The 26542-nt window shown below is 36.6% G+C and overlaps 2 protein-coding genes and 1 pseudogene across 5 annotated transcripts; 2 read left to right on the forward strand and 1 right to left on the reverse strand.

Moving 5' to 3' along the window:
- The first annotated feature begins 5029 nt into the window (after positions 1–5029).
- LOC125675541 (uncharacterized) lies at positions 5030–8908 on the forward strand. Of its 4 annotated transcripts, XR_008801804.1 has the most exons (5): positions 5035–5170; positions 6099–6138; positions 7325–7634; positions 7944–8007; positions 8769–8908. XR_008801804.1 is itself a non-coding variant. In XM_056160203.1 (4 exons), exons 2-4 carry the CDS (start codon positions 6136–6138, stop codon positions 8771–8773), a joined length of 318 nt encoding a protein of 105 aa, XP_056016178.1. In that variant the 5' UTR covers positions 5035–5170; positions 6099–6135; the 3' UTR covers positions 8774–8908. The 4 variants fall into 4 exon arrangements, 2 of the variants coding, with proteins under 2 accessions (XP_056016178.1, XP_056016179.1); XR_007370544.2 differs by having other exon boundaries at positions 5030–5170; positions 7325–8007; XM_056160203.1 differs by lacking the exon at positions 7944–8007.
- A 9124-nt stretch (positions 8909–18032) lies between these two features.
- On the forward strand, positions 18033–19633 carry LOC125677064 (uncharacterized; annotated as a pseudogene).
- A 671-nt stretch (positions 19634–20304) lies between these two features.
- On the reverse strand, positions 20305–22184 carry LOC130053468 (ATP-dependent helicase wrn-1-like). The gene is made up of 2 exons (XM_056160775.1): positions 21742–22184; positions 20305–21207 (listed from the first exon to the last, which is right to left on the reverse strand). The coding sequence occupies exons 1-2, from the start codon at positions 22182–22184 to the stop codon at positions 20484–20486; spliced, it is 1167 nt and encodes a 388-aa protein (XP_056016750.1). The 3' UTR covers positions 20305–20483.
- Between the last annotated feature and the right edge of the window lie 4358 nt (positions 22185–26542).

Raw genomic sequence — 26542 nt, forward strand, 5'->3', positions numbered from 1 at the left:
ACTATACACTATCTACAAAGAACCCTGGATTTCCATTACTCCTATTAATCCCTAACGATATTCTGTTTCAAGACTTTAGTTTATTTTGAATATGAAAACATAAATTGCAAAAACACAGTTCCTTCTTACAATCACATTATTCAATACAAGTGACATATTAATGATACGGATACTTTGTCTCTCAGACAACAAGTTGTTCTCATCCTGATCAAAGCCTACATGCCTATGACAACCACTATGGCTTGGTATTACGGTACAATATTAATCAGCTGATTAGCTGATACGAATACTAGAAATTGTGTGCAATATGCTGTCGGTTTAAACAGTGAAAATCACCATTACAGGCTTCTTGATGTACATTAGTACCTTCTTGTCATAGCATTATTACAATCACTGCCTGTGTTAAAGATTCATTTTCTTCATCCCCACAGCAATATTGGAAAACACAATTATTCGTGTGATATTTCACATGCATTGAAAACTAACCCGGAAGTGTTTTTAAATGATTAGGAATAGTAAGTCTTGTAAAAAAAAAAAAAAAAAAAGATATAGCGACCGTAAAACTTGATTATCTATAGGTTAATAATGGTTCTATTCTGCCTAAATTTGAATTGTTCAAAACTAGATTAATTCATATATTTTTTTTTAAAAAACCCAAAAACAAAACCCAACAATTATCTGACAAAAAGCCAGTCTACATTACTTTATATGTTTATAATTGTTGCACTTTTCAGCCCTGTCGTTGTGCTTAGATACGAGACGGAGAGCTTAAATGGGTTTTAGTATAAATTTACACAACCACAACTCTCTCTCTCTCTCTCTCTCTCTCTCTCTCTCTCTCTCTCTCTCTCTCTCTATATATATATATATATATATATATATATATATATTTCTAACCAGTCACGTGACATACAAACAATGAACGAAAATGAATCAGATTATCCAACAACCTCACTTACAAGTAAATTGATCTAAGATCCAACACCTGACATCATATTCGTATTAACGGAAAACTGACAACTCAACTGTATGACAAACGGGATGCTTTCAGCTTCTCCATCGTCAACTTCCCATATTTATGTAGCAATATTCCATTATCACCTGCATATGGTGTTTATATCTCTCAACTGATTCGATACGCAGGAGCTTGTTCTGCGTATAGTCAGTTTTTAAATCGAGGCAAGCTACTGACAAAGAAATTGATGGTAGAGGGGTTTCAACAGTATCGATAGAAGTCAGCATTTCGCAAATTCTATGGTTGCTATAACGATCTAGTTTGTCAATGCAACCTATCATTGGGTCAAATGCTGTCTGACATGTTTCATAGCGATTGTTAGACCGTTGTTGTCATATTGATTTTGACTACGGATAACTTCGTTTCCCAGATCATGATATAGGGCTCACAGCAGGTGTGACCGATCGACATGGGATGCTTACTCCTCTTACTAACCTGATCCCACCTCTGATATATCCAGGGGTCCGTGTTTGCCCATCTATCTATTTTGTATTCCTTATATGAGTTATGAGATTGATCACTTTTCGTTATCTTCACCTTTCATATCAATATAAAAACAGGTCAGCTAACAGGGGAGTACAGTACGTGCCCATGGGAATTCCAATAGACTGAAGATCTCGAAAATATTGTAAATGAGGAACCCCAGCATATTTTTTATTTCAACTTCAGAGTACTTGTGCATGGAATTAGAGTGGCTTTTAACGAAGTAATTTTTGGGATGGTTGATCATAAGATAGGAATATTTGCGTTTTCCAGTTTTTTCAAAGAAGTCTTTAATTTATCGTGAATGGCCGTGTAAAGTGTTGAAAGGTCATCCGTTTTCAGGTTGGTGATTTGAGAAAAATTTTGTGATTTCAAGTTTACTAAAAGTTCTTTAGAATTTTTTAGAATCCACATTTGATTTACACCACATCTGGGATATGTACGTGCACAGTACGCTTGAGGTTTCTCCTTCACAGCTGTTAATAATTTCGTGATGAACAAAGACAGGGGCCTTGTAGAACATTCACTGGATCCAGCAATGTATCTTTGTTTGTAAGGGTATCTATGAAGTTTAGGAATCCAGTATAGGTTACGGTAAGTCATATTCATCCGACCCATTGACTAGGATATTAAATGTGTCTAAAACCCTAAAACTGAATATTGTTTTTATACTAGCGGAAAAAAGAAACTGTTAATTAATATATGAAAAAAGAATTTTTAAAAAAATAAGAATGAACAAATTTTATTTTTTGTAATATTGTTAACAAAAAAATGTATTCGTTACAATATCTCATAATCCATTAATGTGAACGCTAAATAACTTCAATTTCAGCACACTCGAAAGACACTGGTATTCGAACTTCAATTAACAAATTAATAATGCGTGTGACCATCATTTGCATTCACGCATGCTTGACAACGACGCATCATTGATGCCACTAAACTGTTCAGAAATCTTTGAGGGATGTTGTTCCAGATGTTGGTTCAAGCCTGGTCTAAATCAACTAATGTCACTGGCTGATTTGGTAAACGGCGTAGACGTCGTTCCATTTTATCCTAGACGTGCTCGATCGGCGATAAATCGGGGGAACACCTGGCCAGGGTAAGACATCAACAGTCTGTTGAACAAAAAGGTCCCTGACTACATGTGCAACATGTGGCCTTGTGTTATCTTCCTGCAGAGTGATGTTAGTTTGTTGTATCTGTAAGAAGGATATTTCATGGCGCTGAATAATTTCGTATCGATAGCGTACGCTGGTGACATTTCCATTGACAATTTGTAGAGGGGTCCTTCCATGTGCTGTTATTCCATCCCACACCATAACGCTACCTCCCTCGAATTGTCAACGTTGCACAACACAAGCGTCCTGGTACCGTTCCCCAACGCGACGATACACTCTACAACGGCCGTCACTGCAACCCAAAGTAAATCTGGAGTCATCAGTGAACAGAATATTGGCCCAGTCCTGTATTCTTAATCGCAGATGTCGTCTGCACCACACTAGTCTAGCAATACGATGGTGTTAAAGCAGTATTGGACGCACAGCTGGACGTTTTGGTATGATGTTGTGTTCGCGCAGACGATTGCGCATAGTTTGGGACTGATTGGTCGGAGTCAAGGAATGCTACGAACAGTCAAACTTGCTGTCTGGAACGATTTCTCGGGTGCACAAATCTAATATGGTTGTCCTGTCGACGTGACATCACACGAGGACGCCCAGAACGTGGTCGATGGTGAGTGTTACCAGATTGTTGAAAATGTCTCCATAATGACTGGATGGTGTTCCTATGAACTCCAAGATGTTTTCCTACGATATTTTGTGCCATTCCAGCTTGAAGAATCCCAACAGCACGATTACGTTGGTTTTCGCTGAGTCGTGGCATGATAGAAGGGTAAATTTTGTCAAAATTAAAGTGCTTTCCTTAACAAATAGTGTCCAAACAAACCTTTTACACTTTTTACTCCAAACAGTATTGGCCAGTAACACTCGTGCGTACGAACACTTCGATAAACAAGTTCTGTTCACTAACCTTGAAAAAGTCCGTGCATCTGCGTCGAGTACTATACGATATTGTTCAAAAACACCACATTTATACATTGTTTAGATTTTATAAATATAAACAATCAATATAAAAAAAATATACTAAATTTTATAATGCACAGAATTTTTTCCGCTAGTATATCTAGAAAACTCAAAACCTTTTGTGAAACGTTGTAAAACAAAAGTTGTTGTTACTGTCCTGGGGTGCATTTTACAAAAGATTTTACGACTTACGACCAACCTAACATACTGGATTACTCCCGTTTATTGTAAGATAAATCACTCCAATGTAAAATAGTGAAAACATAATGTTGAAAATTAAGTTTCAGAAACTTTTTACTTCCCTCATTTAAGCTAATAAGTGTGTAATACAATTGAAGGCATGCGACTTTGTCGTAAGTTGTTTTGTAGAACAGACCCCTGAGCTACATATGTATTCGATATTCGATATTGAAGTTTGGGGTAAGCCCCTTAAATAAAGGGGCAAAAGTTGTCAAAATATTTTCTTGATATCATAAAAACTAAAACGAATTTGTTAAACATTATTGAAGTAGTCATCTGTTGTGACGATCAGTAGCTGATGATGTAAATCGTTCCATTCAAGATCTTATCATATCCCATCGGACGGAAGACCTACTCGTGAGATCTTGTCTAGTTAATTTTATCATTCTTCTGCTTCTTCTTCCGTTTCTTTTTCGTGCCTAAAACTATTCGACATCGTTCTCGACAGTTGGTGAAAGTAATAGATATTCAAGGATATGATAGGCCAATGTATCTAGACGTGCAGATTTTTTTTTTTCAAATTGAAGGGGGTTGAGGTACATTTTTAGGGGGGGGGTCAAATGGGGATGAGGTTTCACATAGAAATCTATGGAGAAAATTACTTCCAAATCTCAACATTTATAACTTAATAAACATGATAGAATCCTGGGGTCTTCAGAAATGAATAAAGCATGACAGTGCCTACAAATTAGTCTCAAGGTCAAGTCACCCTAGTCATCCTGACCTCTGACCATAGACATAAAAACTGGAATAAAACTTCAAAAATGATAAAAGGATGAAGTAGTATATTCATTGACCTTGACGTTGATTATAAAAACTGTATAACTTTAGAACCACGGCTGATAGAGATATGGGATCATCATAAGAGGACTTACAAACTAGGACCAAGGTCAATTGACACCAGTTTTACTAAAGCAAAAATGGGGTGTGAAAAACTCAAAGTGATCGTGATTTAGATCTTTTAAATAAAGTTAAAATTGGCATGAATTTTGTCAAGAGAGGAAAATAGTAGTACTCTGAAAATGTCACTTTTATACAGTCAGTACTTCGTTTAGGAAATTTTATAATCTGAAAATTATAATCATATCTTGTTTATTATCATCAATATTTTTTATTTCATTTTTTTTTTACATATTAATTTTATCAACTTGCGTGATGTACACCACATTGTCATTTTATCACGTGCGTTCACAGTCTGTTTTGTTTACAAGTGGCACGTTTCCGTACAGAAGTGTGTATGTCCCTCGCTTAACCCTGTTCTGTACCTCAAACAAGGAAAAATAAATGTAGTATAAATGAGTTGCCACAAGGAAGTACCTAGCTGGTCTGGTATATCTTTAACCTGTATGTAAGTAAAAATATATCTATAATTTCTACCTCAACATGATAACCATTTCCATTTCTATTTAAATATATTTCTCCGAGTTATGAGATTGATCACTGTTCGTTATTTTCACCTAGCATATATCTTTTAATCTAATTGACTTGTTTTTATTTAAATTACCAGTAGATTTAAAGAATAAGATGTTTTTAAATGTCAGCTTATTAAGGGCACAAAGATGCTACATGTTACAAGAAGGAAATGTATACAATTCATAAATGACAAACTCTTTATTATAGTCAATAATATGTTAGAAATAATAGTAAGTAACGGATGTTCCTTAATTTTAAACAATATACAGTTATTGATTGAAGTCGGAACTGAGAACCAAAGTGTTGCCTGGGGTTGAATACAATGGTATAACTAGTGGGTGCATGCAATATAATGCCCGATTTACCAGTCAGAACGGTCTACCCTCAAACAGCTCAAAAGACGTAATTTTGAAGATTTCGGGTTTCAACGTTAGAAAGATGATCAGATTGCCGATGTTTGAGCTTACTTGATCCAACATCTGAGATGAATTCTCGTAAATTGTGATTTTCGTACCCTGTTGCATTTGATTTTGTGAGACGTTTTAGTACGTTAAAATGATAAATTCGAATTGAAACTGTACACGCTATTACTCAGTTCCCGATATTTGGACATTTTTATGGCGCAGGTTGTGGAATTATTGAGTACCCTTTCCAAGAAATGAAAATAAAAATAAAAACAACAACAACGGACAAGAACATGAATTCCCCCATTAAGCTATGCAATGGCGAGAGGAATGAGAAATTGTTGATAGTATTAATCGTTTGACGACTAGTTGCTGATGTTCGATTCGAAAATTCTGAGTCTTCAATCTGTTTGACTAACACCGTGAAATACATGTACATTTTACTCTCTTTATTTGTAGAAAAAGAACGTAAAGCGTTGTAAAGAAACAATTTAACATGGTCAGTATAGTGAATCTCTCCCCCTCTATCTGTCTCTCTGTCTGTCTCTATCTCTGTCTATCTCTCTCCCCTGTCTCTCTTTCCCCTCCTCTATCTCTTACTCCTTTCTGTCTGTCTGTCTCTCTATCTCTATCTCTCTGTCTGTCTCTCTCCCCTGTCTCTCTTTCCCCTCCTCTATCTATCTCTCCTTTTTGTCTGTCTCTCTGTCGTTCTGGCTCTCTATATGTCTCTCTCTCTCTCTCTCTCTCTCTCTCTCTCTCTCTCTCTCTCTCTCTCTCTCTCTCCCTGTCTCTCTCTCCCTTCTGTCTCTCTCTCCTTTCTGTCTCTCCTCCCTTATGTATCTCGCTCTTTGTCTCTCTCTCCTTCTCTCTCTCTCTCTCTCTCTCTCTCTCTCTCTCTCTCTCTCTCTCTCTCTCTCTCTCTCTCCTTTGTCTATCACGCTGTCTCTCTCTCTCTCCTCTGTCTCCAGGCGCGTAGCCATGGACTGACTTTACATTTGTTTGAAGAATTGTGTTGTCCACTTATTTTCACTGTTTTCGATTGTTGTTTTTGATAAATGTTACTGATAACAAATAATATCCTATATCCATCTACTATATATACATACCTTTATATGAAGTACATTAAATTTACCTTGAATTTGATTAATGATGATGATTAAATTATAAATCGGAACTATATAACGCAAAAGTATGTTTGTTCGCTGTATTACGTTTGTTTGTTGTTTTACATGTGTTGTTGTTTCTTTGTTGTTTTATGTTTGTTTGTTTGTTTGTATATGCATAAATAAACAATTTTATGTCTACATTTCTTTCAACCTTGGAATTGCAGTCAACGTTTTCTGTTTTTAAGCTACAGTTTTGATATGTTGTGTGCGTGTGTGCATGTGTGTGTGTGTGTGTGTGTGTGTGTGTGTGTGTGTGTGTGTGTGTGTGTGTGTGTGTGTGTGTGTGTGTGTGTGTGGATGTGCGTGTGCATGATTTGAGGCAAAAGAACATACATATGCAAACAAAAAAGAAAACAAACGTAAAACAACAAACAAAACAAAGGTAAAACAACAAACAAAACAAACGTAAAACAACAAACATAAAACAATATAGTCACAAACAAACGTTAAATAGCATGCAAACAATTTCTAGATCTGAAATGCAACAACTATAATGTTATTCCTTGTTTTTGGTTTTAGTCCTTCATGACAGCACAATCTGGGTTTTGGAGCGGATATTACACACAATCTGACATTCGGTATCCTTTCAGCATACAGCTTTTTCTCGGTAACTTTGACGGATCGGTGAAAGGCGAAGGAACAGACAACATCGGTAATTTTATGATCAACGGATCCTGGAGGAAGTTGGACGGGTCGGTGAAGTTTACAAAGCAGTATATCGGCGCTCACTCTGTGGTTTATGACGGTCTTTTATCCCCTGATGGCAGACACATGGATGGGAAATACACCGTTGGGGAAAGTGTTGGAGATTTCCACATGGAAATTTCAAGTTAAGCTATAATCAGCTGTATTTTCACACCCATATATCATACAGTGACTAGCAGATTGCATACAAAACTGTTTGTTATATATGCATGTATATGAACTTGTGGTATTGTATTTCAGATAAGAGCATATATCATTAAACATTTGTTTAACTTTGTGTTGTACTACGTTAACGATTTATATCGTAAAGAGATCTTATTTTTTATTCAAATTCGAAACAAAATAACACAGCGTGTGGAACACGCATATTATCATATCGTGTTAGATGTGCAAAACCAAATATTGAAAACTAGCATGTCATTGTTTGTTTTAGAGACAGACCTCCGGAGATGGTGGGAAACTGAAATACAAGCAATCTGATGAAAATCAGTTCCTCAGTATGCTCCTTTGGGAGGGGGGTGAATTTTGTTTAACTTCTCTAAGCCATCACGAACAACGCGCACGAACATATTACATAGGATTTTGGTGTTGGTCTCTTCACGTCCTTGCTTTGTTTGAAATAACGTATGCTACTGACAAACAAGTTGATGGTACAGGGGTTTCAACAGTCTCGATTGAAGTCAGCATTTCGAAAATTCTATGGTCGTTATAATGATCTAGTTCGTCAATAAAACCTATCATTGGGTCAAATGCTGTCTGACGAGTTTCATACCGATTGTTAAGTCGTTCTTGGGACACTGATTTTGACTGCGGATAACTCCGTTTACCTGATCAGGATATAGGGCTAACGTTGAGTGTAACCGGTCAACAGGGGATGCTTACTCCTCCTTGACACTTGGTTCCACCTCTGGTATGTCCAGGGGTCCGTGTTTGTCCAACTATCTATTTTCTATTGCTTATAGGAGTTATGAGATTGATCACTGTTCGTTATATTCAACTTTCATTGTTGGACTGTGCATTCAGATAAGATCAGACAGTTATATCACATTGACGTAACCCGTCAACATCATATACTTAATACTTGAATTATCTTTCGAAATATCTCTCTTGTTTCGTCTGCAAAAAATTGCATTTCGTTTCGGAAGTTGTGGTGACGTCACGGTGACCTAATTCTTAATTGTATAAGGAAACGACAGCTGTACATTTCTGAGCTGTAGTAGGATAGAAATAAAGTTCATGTTTTTTGTGTATATTGCAGGATGACCTCCTTGGACTTCTAATGCTGTTTGAAGTATAAAAGCCTCGAAGGCTATCCTGCAGGATCCACGTGTACGAAAACACGTACCTTATTTATTTTCTTAATCAAGCGATTGATGAAATAAATGCATGTAAGACTGATCTTTTGTAAGAATTATACACTGATGTAAAATAGAGTTAACAATAACCATTCATGAAACAAGTTAAATCAATGTTTATACAAGAAACAAGACAATTAAATACACATAATTCACATTATCTAAGACTGCAATAAATCATAAGTTCAGTTTTCCCAAAACATAAGCTTATATTGGGAACTGTTTATACGATATACTTCCTCGTGGATTCTCGAGATGAAACGCAACACATAAGCGTTTAACAATTTATTGTTTGGCAGATAATGGCCACAGTGGTCAGAAACAACATTTACAACCAACAACGGTGAGGCCGCCGAACAACAGGGCTCACCCCCAACAACAACATTTTTGTGTCGCCCGAATGGGCAAGTAGCCTGCTGGGTAATCACAATCAAGCTACCGACACAATCAACATACATTGTATTCAATACTGTATCTAACTTGTATTGAACCTTATTGAAATTGTCAATATCAAATAATTCATAAATCAACATCCACATATCAACAGTCAACATCACAATATAACATCCAATTTGAAGGTGACGATTTCGCCCCAAACCACTAAAACTGCTATTCAATGCCACTGTGACGAGTCGTGCAAGTATGGAGGATCTCAGAATGCTGACAGCATGTGATATCTGAAACGAAAATTCTAAACAGCAGAAAATCGAACTTAATCAAAGAAAAGGGTGGGTTGGGTGGGTATTTCAAATTTCTCCGCTCTAAAATTTACCGACTTTCTCGAATGCTGCAGAAACGAAAAGGGAAGTGATGCTGCAGTAAATTTAGAATGATGCCTGTTAAAGTCCAGAACACAATTCCGGAATAAACATACCTGGCATTGATACTTAAATTCACAACATCAGCTGCCTTAGATTAAACAACATATACAATCATCAAATGACACAATAACACTCATCTACTTCAATGTAAAATTACCCATATAAGTAAAACGGAGGGAGGGGCGCTTAGATAACGACACATATTTACACACAAGCTGAAATATGTGGAATTATCCAACACTGCATTAAATCATAAGTTCAGTTTTCCCTAAAACTTAAGCTTATATTGGGAAATGTTTATACGATATACTTCCTCGTGGATTCTCGAGATGAAACGCAATATGTAGGCGTTTAACAATTTATTGTTTCGCAAATAATGGCCACAGTGGTCAGAAACACCATTTACAACCAACAACGGTGAGGCCGCCGAAAATAGGGCTCAACCCCAACAACAACATTTTTGTGTCACCCGAATGGGCAAGTAGCCTGCTCGGTAATCACAATCAAGCTACCGACACAATCAACATACATTGTATTCAATACTGTATTTAACTTGTATTGAACCTTATTGAAATCGTCAATATCAAACAATTGATAAATCAACATCCACATATCAACTGTCAACATCACAATATAACATCCAATTTGAAGGTGACGATTTCGACCCGAACCACTAAAATTTCAATTCAATGCCACTGTGACGAGTCGTGCAAGTATGGAGGATCTCAGAATGCTGACAGCATGCGATATCTGAAACAAAAAATCTAAACAGCAGAAAATCGAACTTAATCAAAGAAAAGGGTGGGTTGGGTGGGTATTTCAAATTTCTCCGCTCTAAAATTTACCGAGCTTCTCGAATGCTGCAGAAACGAAAAGGGAAGTGATGCTGCAGTAAATTTAGAATGATGCCTGTTAAAGTTCAGAACACAATTCCGGAATAAACATACCTGGCATTGATACTTAGATTCACAACATCAGCTGCCTTAGATTAAACAACATATACAATCATCAAATGACACAATAACACTCATCTACTTCAATGTAAAATTACCCATATAAGTAAAACGGAGGGAGGGGCGCTTAGATAACGACACATATTTACACACAAGCTGAAATATGTGGAATTATCCAACACTGCATTAAATCATAAGTTCAGTTTTCCCAAAACATAAGCTTATATTGGGAAATGTTTATACGATATACTTCCTCGTGGATTCTCGAGATGAAACGCAATATGTAGGCGTTTAACAATTTATTGTTTCGCAAATAATGGCCACAGTGGTCAGAAACAACATTTACAACCAACAACGGTGAGGCCGCCGAAAACAGGGCTCAACCCCAACAACAACATTTTTGTGTCGCCCGAATGGACAAGTAGCCTGCTGTGTAATCACAATCAAGCTACCGACACAATCAACATACATTGTATTTAATACTGTATTTAACTTGTATTGAACCTTATTGAAATTGTCAATATCAAATAATTCATAAATCAACATCCACATATCAACTGTCAACATCACAATATAACATCCAATTTCAAGGTGACGATTTCGCCATTTGGGCAACCTAATGAATTTTAAGCACATGCAGAAAATCCAATGAAGTTGTCCACCGCCACATGGTGGGGGTAGGAACCTTCAAATAATAAATTACCACTGTGTCTATACTCCACCCCACCCTCTGTGATAAATCATACCGAAGGGAACCTCACCTGTAAAATACTCAATTTCCCTATTTCTTAAGAGAAAATAAATAAATAAGTCGGGTAAACAAGCCCCACCGAAAAAAAAAGTAGTATAGCTTACCTATGGATTGAGGATGGGTGATACTATTCCCCCGCCATCAAATACCTGTTTAGCTGTCTCTCCCTATTCAGTCTATTCCTGCCTGTGCCATAGGACTAACATTATGGGAGTGCCTCCAGAAAATACGGGGAAGTAGAGAGAACCAACCAGCGTAGTATAACGATGCTCAAAAGTAATTGATTCAAGAATTTGGAAAGTTAAATTTGGACCAAATCATTGGCCCCGCAAGGAATAAACAAACGTTGAGGTTTATTTTCAAAGGTAGCTAGGTACCCAAATTTTCGAAATAAGTCGATGAATTTACCCCACCCCACCCCCGACTTGCCGCCCAATATCTAATCGTGTTTTATTCAAACTTTGCTCCGTCCCCCTGGCCTGACTGCCCCTTCTATATTACGAACCGACTACCCCCTCTTATACTGCCAATTTGACGGGTCCCTATATATATATATATATATATATATATATATATATATATATAGATATATATAGGGATATATATATATATATATATCCCTATAATAGCTCTAAAACTTCATTGTTATTTCGGATTTCAAACATTTCGGTTGAGCATCACTGAAGAGACATTTTTTGTCGAAATGCACATCTGCTGCATCAGAATTAGTACCGTATAAGTTTTACAATATAATCAAAGGGTTGCATACGTTCATAATTTACTCTTTCCAAATGTCAATGACATCTATATCGGATCTGAAAGGTTTTTCCAATTTTCAGCTATTATTTTCACAAATATTAGGTTTCTGTCCCAAAACTTGAAATGGTCTCCATGCAAAAAATCTCATCTATACTAAAAGGGTTCCATACTTTCAGAAAATAATTGTTATCAAATGCCCACATTATCTATATAGGATCTGAAGAAGTTTTCCATTTTTCAGCGATTTTTAAAGAAAAAAATCATGTTTTAGTCCCAAAACCTCGTAAATGCCCCAACATATCTATGTCAAACAACTTGATATTTAACCATAGGGTTATATACGTTCAAAAATTGCTTGTTTGCAAATGTCAATCGCATATATATCGAATCTAAAGAGTTTTTCCAGTTTTCAGTTATTACTTTTACAAATTTCATGATTTTTGCCCCAAGACTCGTAAACGCCCCCACGCAGAAATGCCAGGCAACCTGATTTATAATAAAGGTATTATGTATTTGCAAATATCCCTAGGTGGTCCCCCATTACCTTTACTAGCCCATGGTCTACTTGCTTATAGAAAGTTAACGTGATTAATTCTATACAATGAGTGCTGTAAAATCTTACTTATATGTCTAGTTGGATATTAATGAACTAAGTATTATGGAAAAAGTTATTTTCAGATATCAATTGAATTCCCTTAATCTATCTATTCAGCAAAAGACAGCTAACGTTTTCCCGGGTTTTTTACACACGAGCCCCATGCGCTACATCTGACAATCAGCTGATGCTTGCTGCCTGAGAAGTCTGTCATGGCTTTATTTAAGAAAATGTTTATTCTACAGCATGCGGTGTGATTTTTCAAATTTCTTTATTACAAATTTTCTCCAAAACACACACAAACAAAATCATCTATTGTAGTTTTTTAATATAATTACAAGTGAAAGTTTGGGAAGGTTCCCGGTTGTTTCCACACTAAAATAAAATAAATGTACAGTAGAACTCACGAACAAAGTTCATGCATTTATCAAGTGGAAAATGAATGTGGTGATTCACGCTAATTGTATTTCATTTACTGCGATTTGATGCTAGCAAAAAGCAAACTGTTACCGTTATCAACGTTGACTAATTGATTTCATTTTGATTTGAACCATCCACGCAACTTACAAAGAATTATCATATTATAATTAACGGTTCTTTTTCTTTGGCTGAAGGAAACTCCTTGCATTGCGTAATGCGTACAATATCAAAGACACTGACATTCACGAGGTGAAGGGATAAATATTTCAAAAATATGTCATGTAGACTTGATCCAATGGGATTGGTAAGTTGGAGCATTTGTTCAAACATCGTTCTTGATAGCCTCAATTAAATAAACAAACCAACAAACAAATCATATGACAAACGGCAATTAGTGTCAATGTGATTTACTCCACAAATTACCAATGATTTGATTTAAATAAGTAAAGTTGAAACAAGAAATCGCCCCATTCAAACAATTTATAATTGGTCGTGGAAAATAGATCTTTATACTTTAGATAATCAACATTTTAATAGTATTTTGTAAGTAAAAGTGTACTTAGCGTTACATCCATTGAATTAAATTTTATACTCTGTGTCATGTCATGAAAACACATTGGTACATTCAGTGGACACGTCGTATTGTACAGAAGGCATTCAGATTCAAGGCTAGCAATTTCAAAGGCGCCGACTATTGATTACAACGTTGTTATCTTATGCATATTTATAAACGAGTAATATAACATACATTCTTTTATCCAGTTCCTGATCATTGCCAGTTCCGAATCACTTTGTAATTATCATTAAAAAGTACTTAAGTTATGAAATGATTTTTACTTAGAAAGGTAAATCTCGTTGAAAATGAATACTGAGGGATACAAAACTGTTGTAATTCTTATCCAGCCCAGGTTTATTACTTGTCACACTTCTTTAATACATTAGGACTTCGACATCTTGGTCACTTATACGCTTGGGGAAAAAATCGCGCTGGAGGCAAAAGTTGTCTGTAGCTAAAGAATAACCAAGTTTTCTGCATCAAAAATGAATGCATTTAATTGATGCATCTTTCAGTAAAAGCAGCAATAAATATTTCTTCAACGAGTGTATTATTGTTGTTGAGATGCTTTACCAAAGAGACACCATCTGCTTGTCCAATTCCGGATCAGTCTTGTCAACTACACTGTACTGTCATACGCGACTTGTTGAACTTAGTTTTAAACTTTGAGCAATATTTCGGTTTATATTATTTATACAAGTAGTGTCAGATATAATACACACACATGTTTGTCCCCCACCGCAACGCGTAAGGGGACATAAAAATACCGGTGTCCGTGCGTCCGTCCGTCCGTCCCACTTCATTTTGTAGACGCAACTCCTCAGAAACCGCCCAATGGATTCCGTTCATATTTTATAGGATTGTTAGTCACCATGTGTAGTTGATCATATTACATGTACGCCGCCATTTTGATTCGACAATTTTTACAGGAGTTATGGAACTTTGTTAAATTTGTACATGCTACACTATTGGAACACTTTGTGGACGCAACTCCTCTGAAACCGCTCAACGGATTTTTTTCATATTTTGTAGGATCACCATAATATGTAGTTCATCATATTGAGCCGTCATTTTGATTAGACACAATTTACAGGAGTTATGGAACTTTTGTGTTTCAGCTTTTTTGCAGCGGTGGGGGACATGGCTACATGTAGCAATCTTGTTTTTATAAACACAATAAACTATTGTTTCCTGATTAGCAAAATGAATACCCCCCCCCCCCCCGTTTATAGATTTTAAAATAAGAAAATCGGGACCGTAAATACACCATGTATTGCATCTAGATTTACATCTTGAAATTGATTTCTAAAACGTATACTCTAGCCAATGCCCAAATGTGAAGCTTTGAATATTGTTCAATATATATAACCTCAATAATGTAGAGATTTAAACTATTCTTTGATTTGATTTTAATTCATTACAAACTAGGTATATATTAAGCGAAATAAACATGCACACGTACTGATTTAAAGTTTCGGACCGCTTGAAAGTTGGATCGGGTCCGTGAAAGTTCGAATCGGCCTGCAATCGTTTCAAATATCCCCGTCATTTGGAACTGGCGGTGTGATTTGGAACTGACCTATGAACACGGTTATGGCAAATGCAAAGGCCCGTGATATTTATCTCGATTTTCAAATAATTTTAGTTATTTTTTAATTTAATAACTTCTTATCTTCTCACCTACAGTATCTTCGTGGATTATACCGCTAACAATCGTTAATGAAAATGTGATCCGGAACTAGGCAAACGACTGTACCAGTATTTAGGGATTAATATTATTGATCACTGTTCGTTATCTTCACCTTTCATTGAAAAACACTTTCCAAAAACTGTTTACTATCATACACATATGATTTTGATAATAAAAACAAATCCATTTTTATGATTTTTGGTCTGCAAAATCTGCCGCTAGGGTCCCCGTGTATATACAGTAACGCCCACTGTGGCGATGGCATAAGACAGTGACTATAAATACCCACCGTCTAGAATGCTGTATTTTGGTTTAGAAAGAGGGAACAATATGCCTTGAGTAGGTGGTGCTGTATAAAAAGAGTGTACATATGGATAATTTAATAAAATATTTTGTAAATGGAGATAACACCTACAGGTGGTTCCCCATGCAGAATATCACAACGATTGGTTACATGTGCCTGTGGACAGTTTTGCATGGTTTTATCTGAGACATGCACTTAACGGGTATCATTCTAAAAATGGTGAGGATAAACAATACGAAATAGAGAGTTGGGCAAACATGAACACTATTTCTTATGCAACTTTGAAGTTTATGATTCCAGAAATATTTTGCGTACAGTTTTAGAAGTGCTATGTAATCAACGACACAACTGCTAGGAATAAATACTATACATTTCCTAAGCATGTAAATGATCTTTTTTTATTTATTAAACGTAACAATATCTGTTATTCGTATTGCTATTTACAACTTTAAAATATGCTCAATTATATTATAAATCAAATGTACCCGTGACTTTAAAGCAATACAACATGTAACTGAAGGAATTTTTAGCAATCCAATTATGCACCAAATGACACCTATCGGTATAACTAATATAATCCCCAAGAAAATTTCAGCAAAATAAACAAGGAAATATTGTTTGAGAGCATAGCTATAATGAGCGTTTCGTATAAACCGCCATTGCATCGTATATGCGGACAGGGGAACGATGATTGCCCAACATAATTGGGTTGCTGAGACCGAGGTCATATACAACGACTGAAACTGACGTGAGTAACTACACGTGTTACTTATTCTAAAATATTACAGCGTTTCATGAATGACTAAAAGTACTATAAGTGTAAGAGTATAATAATTACTCAAATGAAATTTTGATTGTGAATTTTTCTATAGAATTGGTATGTAAAATTATTTAGAAATCTAACACGTGCTCAATGCCTCTATTTCACATTTTTCCGAAACTGGTGACCTTCTAGGTCAATGTACATCACGGATTACGAGCAGGAATTACTGAGACGATGACAATGGTTCATGAATCGATAGTTTCTACTGATTTGACTTGTTTATTGCTTCAGATTCACTCTGATTGTATGAAGTTACATATATTTAATAACAAATATGTTGAATATCTGATCTTTTATTTTCAATTTATTTGCCGTCAGTTTCAACTTGCATTGCTTTAATATTTCCATGACAGGGGATGTCTAAAAAAAATTCAAATGGGAATTGTGACCCAGATGTCTACCTTTCTGCCCACACCCCTATCCCCCCAAAAAGCGGGGTCGCAACCTCAAAATGGCAATTAATGACTTTTAAAAACTTATACCATCATAGAGAGATCCAACCCCCGTAACCCCGCTCTAGGTCCACCAATGCATTGATTGATGTTTAAGCCTTTCTATGATATATGAATTCAAATATGAGACAAATATTTGATTGCTTTATTTTTCTCAAGCACTTCTTTATTTACAATTGAAACCCGGAGAATGACGACCAGTTAGCAGTTGCATCTTTCCCTTGACCACCATATGTCCTTATCCAGACCCTGTCCTTCTTCTTCATTATAATCACGGCTGTTGTTGAGGAAGACGCGAACCGGGAACCGCCAAATTTACCGTCAACATTATTATAGCCAACTATATTTCCATTGATGACAATTTCTGTGTGAAATTTTGACCCAGGTAGTGTCGTAATATTCCATGTGAAGGAGTATATACCATCTATTGGTGCTGTGAATATTCCTGTGTTACCGTTGTAGGCGGATCCAGAGTTTAAAGTTACTTTCCCAAATACAACAACAGCATTGCTACCAAGATTTTTTAGATTGGAGGACATTAGTGCATGGAAAGCTATGGCCCCTGTTTATATACAATGGGTCAAAGTAAAACTTTTCATTGACTTATATAATTAGCACATGTTTAATTTTTGATCAGGAATTCAAACGAACAAAATACAAATATATATTAATGTATTTGTTCTTCTATACATAATTACATACATACCATGGTTTCTTCCTTTGCAACTTTTTGTTTCGTACCCCATTCCTCGACAGACGGTGTTGTACTTGTTGTATTTACTGATGAAGTCCTGTGTGGTCTCTTTTGCATACAGTTCAGTCAATATACCCATTAAGACCAATGTCACCCTCAGCATAAGCATGGACACCCTACACACACACACACACACACACACACACACACATATATATATATATATATATATATATATATATATATATATATATATATATATATATATATATAATTATGCAATTCCAATTTTGAAGCTCATAAACTGTGTTACCTAGGAAAATTTTCATTCCTCATTTCAGATCATATACCAGCAGTTTTATAGCCTAAAATCTGCTTCAGATCAAGGAACTCTGTATCAACTGAGAAATGTTGTCAGGAGGGTTGATGTTCAAGGCCCTGAAGGAGTTACCAGTTCATATAGGTAAGTGAAAAATAAAGTAATGAAAATCTATCCTAAGAAAGTATCTCTAATTTGTTTCAATATTTTTTGTAAATCTTTATTTTAGATCACATATGAACTTTGTGCAGGATTGTTTGGAGGCCTTTGTTTTAGGATCATGTCTACACATGTTTGGAATGGAGTCTTTAGATGATGTTCCTGTAAATGTTGAAGTGCCTCACGTTTTACACCTGTCATCCAGCGAAGAACAATATGCATGGCTGAAACAACTTGGTGCACAGCTTTTTAAAAGATATGTAAAACTAGACAAAGGTAAAATTATTTATGATTTTAATTAATTAATGATGGATAGAAATTGTTCCTTTCAATGTCTATGTATGGTATAAAACATCCATACATTTTAAATACAGCAAAGTTTAATAAATATTTTCCTCATTTGTTTTCATTATATAAGAATGATAATGCTAATTCAAAAATGTCTTTCCTTAACATTCGACATGCATTTATGTTACTTTAAATAATTTATTGTAGACAGTCTGATCAACACTGAAATGACAGATCAAGTGTCAGAGATGGACGATCAAGAATTACTGCTCGCAGAAATGTATGACTCTCAGAATAAGCGATACAGCTGTGTGTGCAATAAAGTTTACAAAACGAAGGGTTACTTCAAAAGACACCTTGAAAAGGAATATGGATGGGACTTTACATTGCAACAGGATACAGTAAACTCAGCAACGCACTCAAAAATGGATCATGTTGCCGTGTGGCGAGCTTCATTTATGAAACTTTCTTCGCTGCTCAGAGACACTGAAGATGCTTATCAGTATGGTGATGGTAATCGCATTTTCCGCAATGCCAAGTTCGAGATGCTTTGTGCAGGTGCAGCACATCACACAAAATATCGTATATGGTTATGGCGTATGCAAGCATACGAGTGCGCCATCTTGAGTCCAAGACAAGCCGCTGAATACAAGTGGAACTGCACAGCCAATATGCATGGTGGAAAAGGTAAAAAACATTCCCAATGACAATCTGGTGGAGACTGTTGTGCAGAGAATTAAGAAGAAATTAAGAGAACAGGGGTCTAATTTAACCCACAAAAGTGCACAGAGAATAGCTCTTTCCACTCAAATTCAGGAAGAAATGAAAGATAATGTGTTACGGCAATTTACAAGTAAAGAAAAGGGACGCTCTAGACCAACCATTAACAGAGACTCTGAACTTAATTATTTGATCAGTGAACTAATGCATGGTGAAGTTTTTGATTTTATGCTTTCAGAGGATTTAGAGATTTATTTAACAGAGTGCAAGCCGAAGAACTGCACAAATGGATTTCAAATCAAAAGTTCAGAGCCAGTTTTGAAATGTTTTGAAGTAACATAAAACATAAGCTTCATACATTTTCGAGATTATCTAAATTTGTTGTTATTTTATGTGTTAGCTCACCGAAGGCTCAAGTGAGCTTTTCTGATCGAAATTTGTCCATGTTGTCCGTCGTCGTAAAATTTTAGCTAACAACTGACCTACTCAGCTAGGCAATGAAATCTAAAAGGAGCAGACAAATATTGCTGATATTTACATTTTCATTCATGTTTTTAAAGGATGTTTGGCATTATGACAATGTAGTATGTCTCCTTTTACGAGTTTACATTTTAAAAATGTAGAAAGTTTGCTTGTATGATTAAGATTTAACTATCAAAGATATACAACATTTTGATTGAGTCATGTGCAGTTACTAGATTTTTGAATGGGCTCCAAATTTCTGCTCAGAAATTTTTATTAAAAATTTGATAAACGTAACATCACTCAGGTTTTTGTTTCACTTATGAAAGATTTTTTAGTACACCCCCACCCTTCTCAGGGTACATGGAGTGTAGTCTGAAAATCTCAGTATTTTTCTATATCTCAACAATAGGCGATTATTTGAGAAATTTCTAGATTCTTTATTGGGAAATATTTGCATATTTACCAGTTTGGAAGGGGTCCTTTTATCAGACTCACTTTAGGGAGTTTGACAACTCTGTTAAAAGTTTAATCTCAGTTTTCAGTTCATGGAACTGGCTATGATCATCTGGTGAATTTCCATATGGACAACAATGATCATAATGTTCATAAGTTTAATGTCTATATACAACAAATGGATATGAATTACACATTGAAAGTTATAAAAGCAATGTTTTTCATCAAAATATGAAGTCAGTCAGTTTCTTGATCAGTTGTTGTTACATCACTACTACAGTCTGAATCATCAACAACCATTTCAACTCTTGCATTTGTTTTAACTGGGTGTACATATGGGCAAAGTTCCTCTCCACATTTGCAAGTATTTCCACAGATATCACAACAAAATGTTTTCTAATCACACATGTATGACTTGGTTAATAGCAATCCCCTGCAACTGTCAGATACAACAAGGTCTTTCATGTCATTATCCACTCTTTTCAGTTGTGCAGATTTAAAGATAATGAGGTCATGAGACTGCGTGTTGTCTCTGCCTGCACGGCCCATTTGCTGAACAAAAGAGTCAATTTCTTTTGGAGGTCCATAATGAATCACATTATATAACTCGGAGTAGTTCACCCCCATGCCTGCAGCATTTGTACAAATTAGTACTCTTAGCTGTCCACTTGGATTACTCATATCATTTCTAATTTTATCCTTCACATAATCTGTTGTTTTACTATGAAACATGATGAAAAGATTGCTTTTCCCGAAATGTTTAACAAAAATCATATATATTAATGAACAGTCTTTAATTGAGTTCCAAAATATCAAATGTTTATGAAACTTGTTTTGTTCTTTCGAAAGCCCCTCAATAATCCATGAGAAAATGACATCAAGGTCATCACTTTGTTTCACTTTCACAACACTCATTTTAATGTTCTTTCTATCTGGAGTGTCTGATATTACACAAGCGTTTTTTCCATAGCACAATTTTGACATGATTTTTCTTTTGTGACTTGGACATGCAGTTGAAGTCAAGGCCAAAACAGGGACTTTTAAACATAGAGAACGCAGTTCACCAATGTGACCAAACAATTCACGGAATGCAGTTTCTTGTTTATTCTTTTCTTCTCCCCTAGAAATAAACATAATAAGCAAATATATTTACAAATTTCAAAATAACATGGCGGTTGGGGGGGATTAAAAGTTCCTCATGCTTTTGTTGTCAGACACTGATCAATTCACAAAAAGTTTAGATATTTATAATGCAGTGTATTTAACCAAGGAATTCGGTTTAAAATTTCTGACTGTTTTACATTAGGATACACGGTGGTACTTACATGTAATACAAATAAGTATTATCATGTTCAAAATGTCTCATGTATGAACATTGCTCATACTAATAGTGTCATATTTTGCTCTTGTTTTGTTCTTTTCTTTTTATCATCATTTTTTTAAAATAAACATTGCACATTGAAATGTTAATAATCATGTATGCTGTATGCCCGAGAGGGCCCTAATTTGGAAATCAATCATATTCTATTCATACTGAGGGGAGTAGTCTTGAGAAAAACTATATAAATTAGATTTTGAAGACAACTTCATGATATAGATGTATAGGCTGTTTGTAAAACATTTTTCCTAACATTTTTTATCTGAGTAATCTTACCAATGAATGATGGTATGAGCTTCATCTACAACAATCAAACGGTGTCTCTTGGTAAACTCGGGGTTTTTGAGAACATCCCTCCACTTTGTCTCACCCACCAGTACTTCAGGGCTACCAAAAATGAAGTTGTAGTACCCGTTCATAACGTTTTCGACATCGGTTGACCCTTCTAGATCTACTGCCCTATATCCCAAGCTGGAAAGTCGTTCTACTTGCTCCTTCATAATGCTCACCAATGGAGCGACTATAACGGTTACCGCCGTTTCACCAAACACAAGTAGTACACACTCATAAGTGAGTGTTTTGCCACTTCCTGTCTTAGTTCCTATGAATATATCACGTTTTTCTGATAAACTGGATATTGCAGTTCGCTGATTATCAGTGAGGGCACTGATGTTGAATTTTTCGCAAATTTCTCTCTCTAGACGCTGTAGATCGGCCATCTTTATGCTTCACCCGAAACTCGTTTTGAAAAGAACTATTTCATTGGACAGTTTATTTTTAGCATATTACGCATTGAAAAGCTTGAGCCCGAAATTTAAATAACTACATTCGTCAAGGGTTTGTGTGGAGAGTACGTAATCACAAAACCTTGACTTGTGAGGATGTGGACACACCAGAGGTTGGATCAGGTGTCAAGGAGCAGAAAGCACCCCCTGTCGACTGTCGACCGGTCACACCCGCCGTGAGCCTCATATATATATATATATATATATATATATATATATATATATATATATATATAAATATAAATTATATATATATGCATGAAAGGTGAAGGTAACGAACGGTGATGAATCTGATAACTCCTATATGAAATACAAAATAGATTGTTGGGCAAACACAGACCCCTGGACATACCAGAGGTGGGATCAGGTGCCTAGGAGGAGTAAAAAATTCCCTGTCGATCGGTCACACCCGCCGTGAACCCTATATCTTGATCAGGTGCCAAGAATGGTCTAACAGTCGGTATGAAACACGTCGGGTTGAAACCCCGTACTATCAAACCTGACCATACATAGAACAAGCTCTTGCGTATCGAATCATTTGAGAGATATAAACTCCATATACAGGCGATAATGAAATATTACTACATAAATATGGGAAGTTGGCGATGAAGAAGCTGAAATCATCCCGTTTGTCATAAAGTTGAGTTGTTAGTTTGCCGTTAATATCTACTTTCAATACTGCCGTAAACCTTCGCTCATGTAGATAATTAACATAAAGATGTTCGCATAAGCGGCGACCTAATATAAGCTTGAAATGCAGTAGACCACCATCTTACAGCTATTGATTTAATATCCGAGAAACCTTTATCGATCTGATTTTGTCGGAACCCATATTCTAAAAGGAAGCTTGTAATACATGTTATCTAGGTCTATAGCGGCTATAAGCCATCCAAACTGCTGATAAAAGATATCTTGGAAGCGGGTTTCCTCCAAAATGACCAAACAAGGGGCCGGTAAAATTTGGTCTTACTTGCTTAAAATTAGCCATAACAGGGCAAGTGAATGTGCCATGACAAATTAGTACCACGTGACCCCCTTCCCAATTGATTGATAGTTTTGGCACCTAGGCTAGACGCACAATAAGTTGCGTTTCCGAATGCGCACATCAACAACTCCGAGAATGGTGTACCGATTGTTGGCTGTCAATAAAGCAAATTTTCCAACCCATAAAATCTCCCTTGTAGACCCGGGTTAGAATAAGTCCTCAGTACCCTTTGTTTGTCATAAAAGCGACTAAATGGGGCAGACTTACAAATGAAACCGCAAAAACTAAGGCTCCGTTTCACAGCAGATGTGTCACGATAAAGATCCATCTCTGCTCAAAGGCCGCAGGCGCCTAATATATGCTAATTTTTGAAGGCCTTCTTCATCAATGGGTGATGCCGAGCATAGACCCAAGTTTTACAGCCCTTCACCGGCAATGAGTGAAAAATTCTCGAAAGAGGTGTAAACAATATACCATCACCCATCCTTTAAAAAAGCCAAAGTATAAGCTATGCATTTCAACTTTTGCCATATAGACTGGAATACACAGTACTCATTACTCATATAAACTAACTGGTAACCTAGTATCCATCCTAGACTAAAGACGTCCAAAACCTTCCAGAGCGTTGAACCTGTTGGTTGCATCATGAATTCCTCATACCCAATAGCCACTACATAGGCTCTAACTGTAGGTTCAGCTCAACTATAAGTGAGAGGTAGGCATTAAGTGAACAATTTGTTCGAGTGATCGAGGCCAGATAATATCTGCCTTTGTCAGACTCCTAAAGTAGCCCTGTTTCGTACCTACAGGTATATGTTGCTTCAACATAACTTTTCATCAAACTACTAGCATAACGAAAGTTAACGTTTTTGAAATACTGGAATTTGTTTTTGGGATTCTCGATAGTCTTATGCAGTGACTATTTCTATTAAATCCCAGAAACACTTAACGGGTATCAGGAACCTAAGCTTGTCTACTGCTAATGGAACCCATAATTCTGAAATGGTACCTTAGATTAATTGCAGACCCCCCCCCCCCCACCAAAAAAAAAATTAAAACCGTCCAAATAGTGTTCTATCGTATCTAAACCATACTTTTTCTGTACCCACTCATTGTAGAAAAATTGAAGACTTTTCAAAAATTGAACAGGAAATGGAGCATCCCATGACATGGACAAGCACTTGGATATATAAATATATTCTAATTCTAGTAGCTGAAAGTACCCGTGGGGATCCGGGTTAGAATAGGTCCTCAGTACCCCCTTGCTTGATATAAGAGGCGACTAAATAGGGTGGTCCTTCGGATGAGACCGCAAAAACCGAAGCCCCGTGTCACAGCAGGTGTGGCACGATAACGATCCCTCCCTGTCCAATGGCCATAAGCGCCAAGCATAGGTCTAAAGTTGCATCCCTTCACCGGCAGTGGTGACGTCTCCATATGAGTGAAGTATTCTCGATAGGGACATTAAACAATATTCAATCAATCAATAAAATGCACTTTGATATGAACTTTACCCTACTTGTACCGAGACCCAGTTACCATGTCATGACCCTCAACCATGTACATCATCAATGATTCCGTGTGAATTTCAACCGACTATGATCTGCGCCAGAACTGCTCATGGAAAGTTATAACCCAGAGGAACTATCTCCTAATTATCATCATGATCTATTCTAATGCAAATTGCATGGTATCATCTGGTATGGGTGTAACTCCCCCACCCACCACCCCACCCCCACCCCCTCGTCCGCCCATAGATCTGCAGAACCTGTCTGTATATTTGAATAACCAGGTTTTGTTGTCGAAATACATAGACTGTCGTTAACCAGTTCCTGTTCGGGAGCAGGCGGTTTTGTCCGACCAATAATGCGATCTTCCCTGGTCTGGCCTCTAATTCGTCTCGATCGTTCTAACTAGAGGCATGCTCCCACAAATTTAAACAAAAAAATATTTCAATCTAATATAGCAGATAAAAGGGGACCGTTATGTGATTATTGAATTATATATATAAACCTGAGGGGGGGGGGGGGGGGGGTTCAAATGACTAGTTTTGCATGGCCACACTAAATCAGAATCCTTTAAAAATCACAAAACTCAGCCGTCATCGGATGCATTTCGGTTCGAAGAATTATACAAACAAAAACATTCTTACTGTGAAAGAAGTTTAGCCAAAAAATAAATGTTCATAACTAACAAAGATTATTTCAAATTTCTCAGCACTAAAATTTACCGACCTTCTCCAATGCTGCAGAAAGGAAAAGGGAAGTGATGTTGCAGTAAATTTAGAATGATGCCTGTTAAAGTCCAGAACACAATTCCGGAATAAACATACCTGGCATTGATGTTAAATTCACAATATCAGCTGCCTCAGATTAAACAACATATACAATCATCAAATGACATAATAACACCCATCTACTTCAAAATTACCCATATAAGTAAAAAGGGGGTGGAGGCGCATCGATAACGACACATATTTACAGACAAGCTGAAATATGTGGAAAAATATATAGAATATACCGTCACCACAATGCTATCCATATTGTCCTTGTCAACGAAGTCCTCACTGATTATCTCCCCTGAGTGTCACACTGAATCATCTCAACCGTGTCATCACCGCTAATATCCCCTGAGTGTCAGACTGAATTATCCTTGCAAAGTCATCATTGATCATCTCCGCTGAGTGTCACGCTAAATTATTCAAACCGAGTCCTCACTGACTATCTCCCCCGAGTGTCACGCTAAATTATCCAAACTGATTCCTCACTGATTATATCCCCTGGGTGGCACGCTAAATTGTTCAAACCGGGTACTCACTGATTATCTCCCCTGAGTGTCACGCTAAATTACCCAAACCAAGTCATCACTGATTATCTCCCCTCAGTGTCACGATAAATTAATCAAACCGAGTCCTCACTGATTATCTCCCCTGAGTGTCATGCTAAATTATCCAAACTGAGTCCTCACTGATTATCAACCCTGAGTGTCACACTGAATCATCTCAACCGTGTCATCACCGCTAATATCCCCTGAGTGTCAAACTGAATTATCCTAGCAAAGTCATCATTGATCATCTCCGCTGAGTGTCACGCTAAATTATTCAAACCGAGTCCTCACTGACTATCTCCCCTGAGTGTCACGCTAAATTATCTAAACTGATTGCTCACTGATTATCTCCCCTGAGTGTCACGCTGAATTACCCAAACCAAGTCATCACTGATTATCTCCCCTCAGTGTCACGTTAAATTAATCAAACCGAGTCCTCGCTGATTATCTACCGAGTGCCACACTGAGTCATCTCAACCGT

The sequence above is a fragment of the Ostrea edulis genome, chromosome 3 (genome assembly GCF_947568905.1).
Source record: "Ostrea edulis chromosome 3, xbOstEdul1.1, whole genome shotgun sequence".
In the NCBI taxonomy this organism is placed as follows: domain Eukaryota; kingdom Metazoa; phylum Mollusca; class Bivalvia; order Ostreida; family Ostreidae; genus Ostrea; species Ostrea edulis.

Excerpts from the sequence above, each read along its gene's own strand:
- LOC130053468 (XM_056160775.1), bottom strand. The coding sequence starts at position 22,184 with ATGGCCGATCTACAGCGTCTAGAGAGAGAAATTTGCGAAAAATTCAAC. Across the intron at positions 21,208-21,741 it reads GCTCATACCATCATTCATTG|GGGAGAAGAAAAGAATAAAC; the intron begins GTAAGATTACTC and ends GTTTATTTCTAG.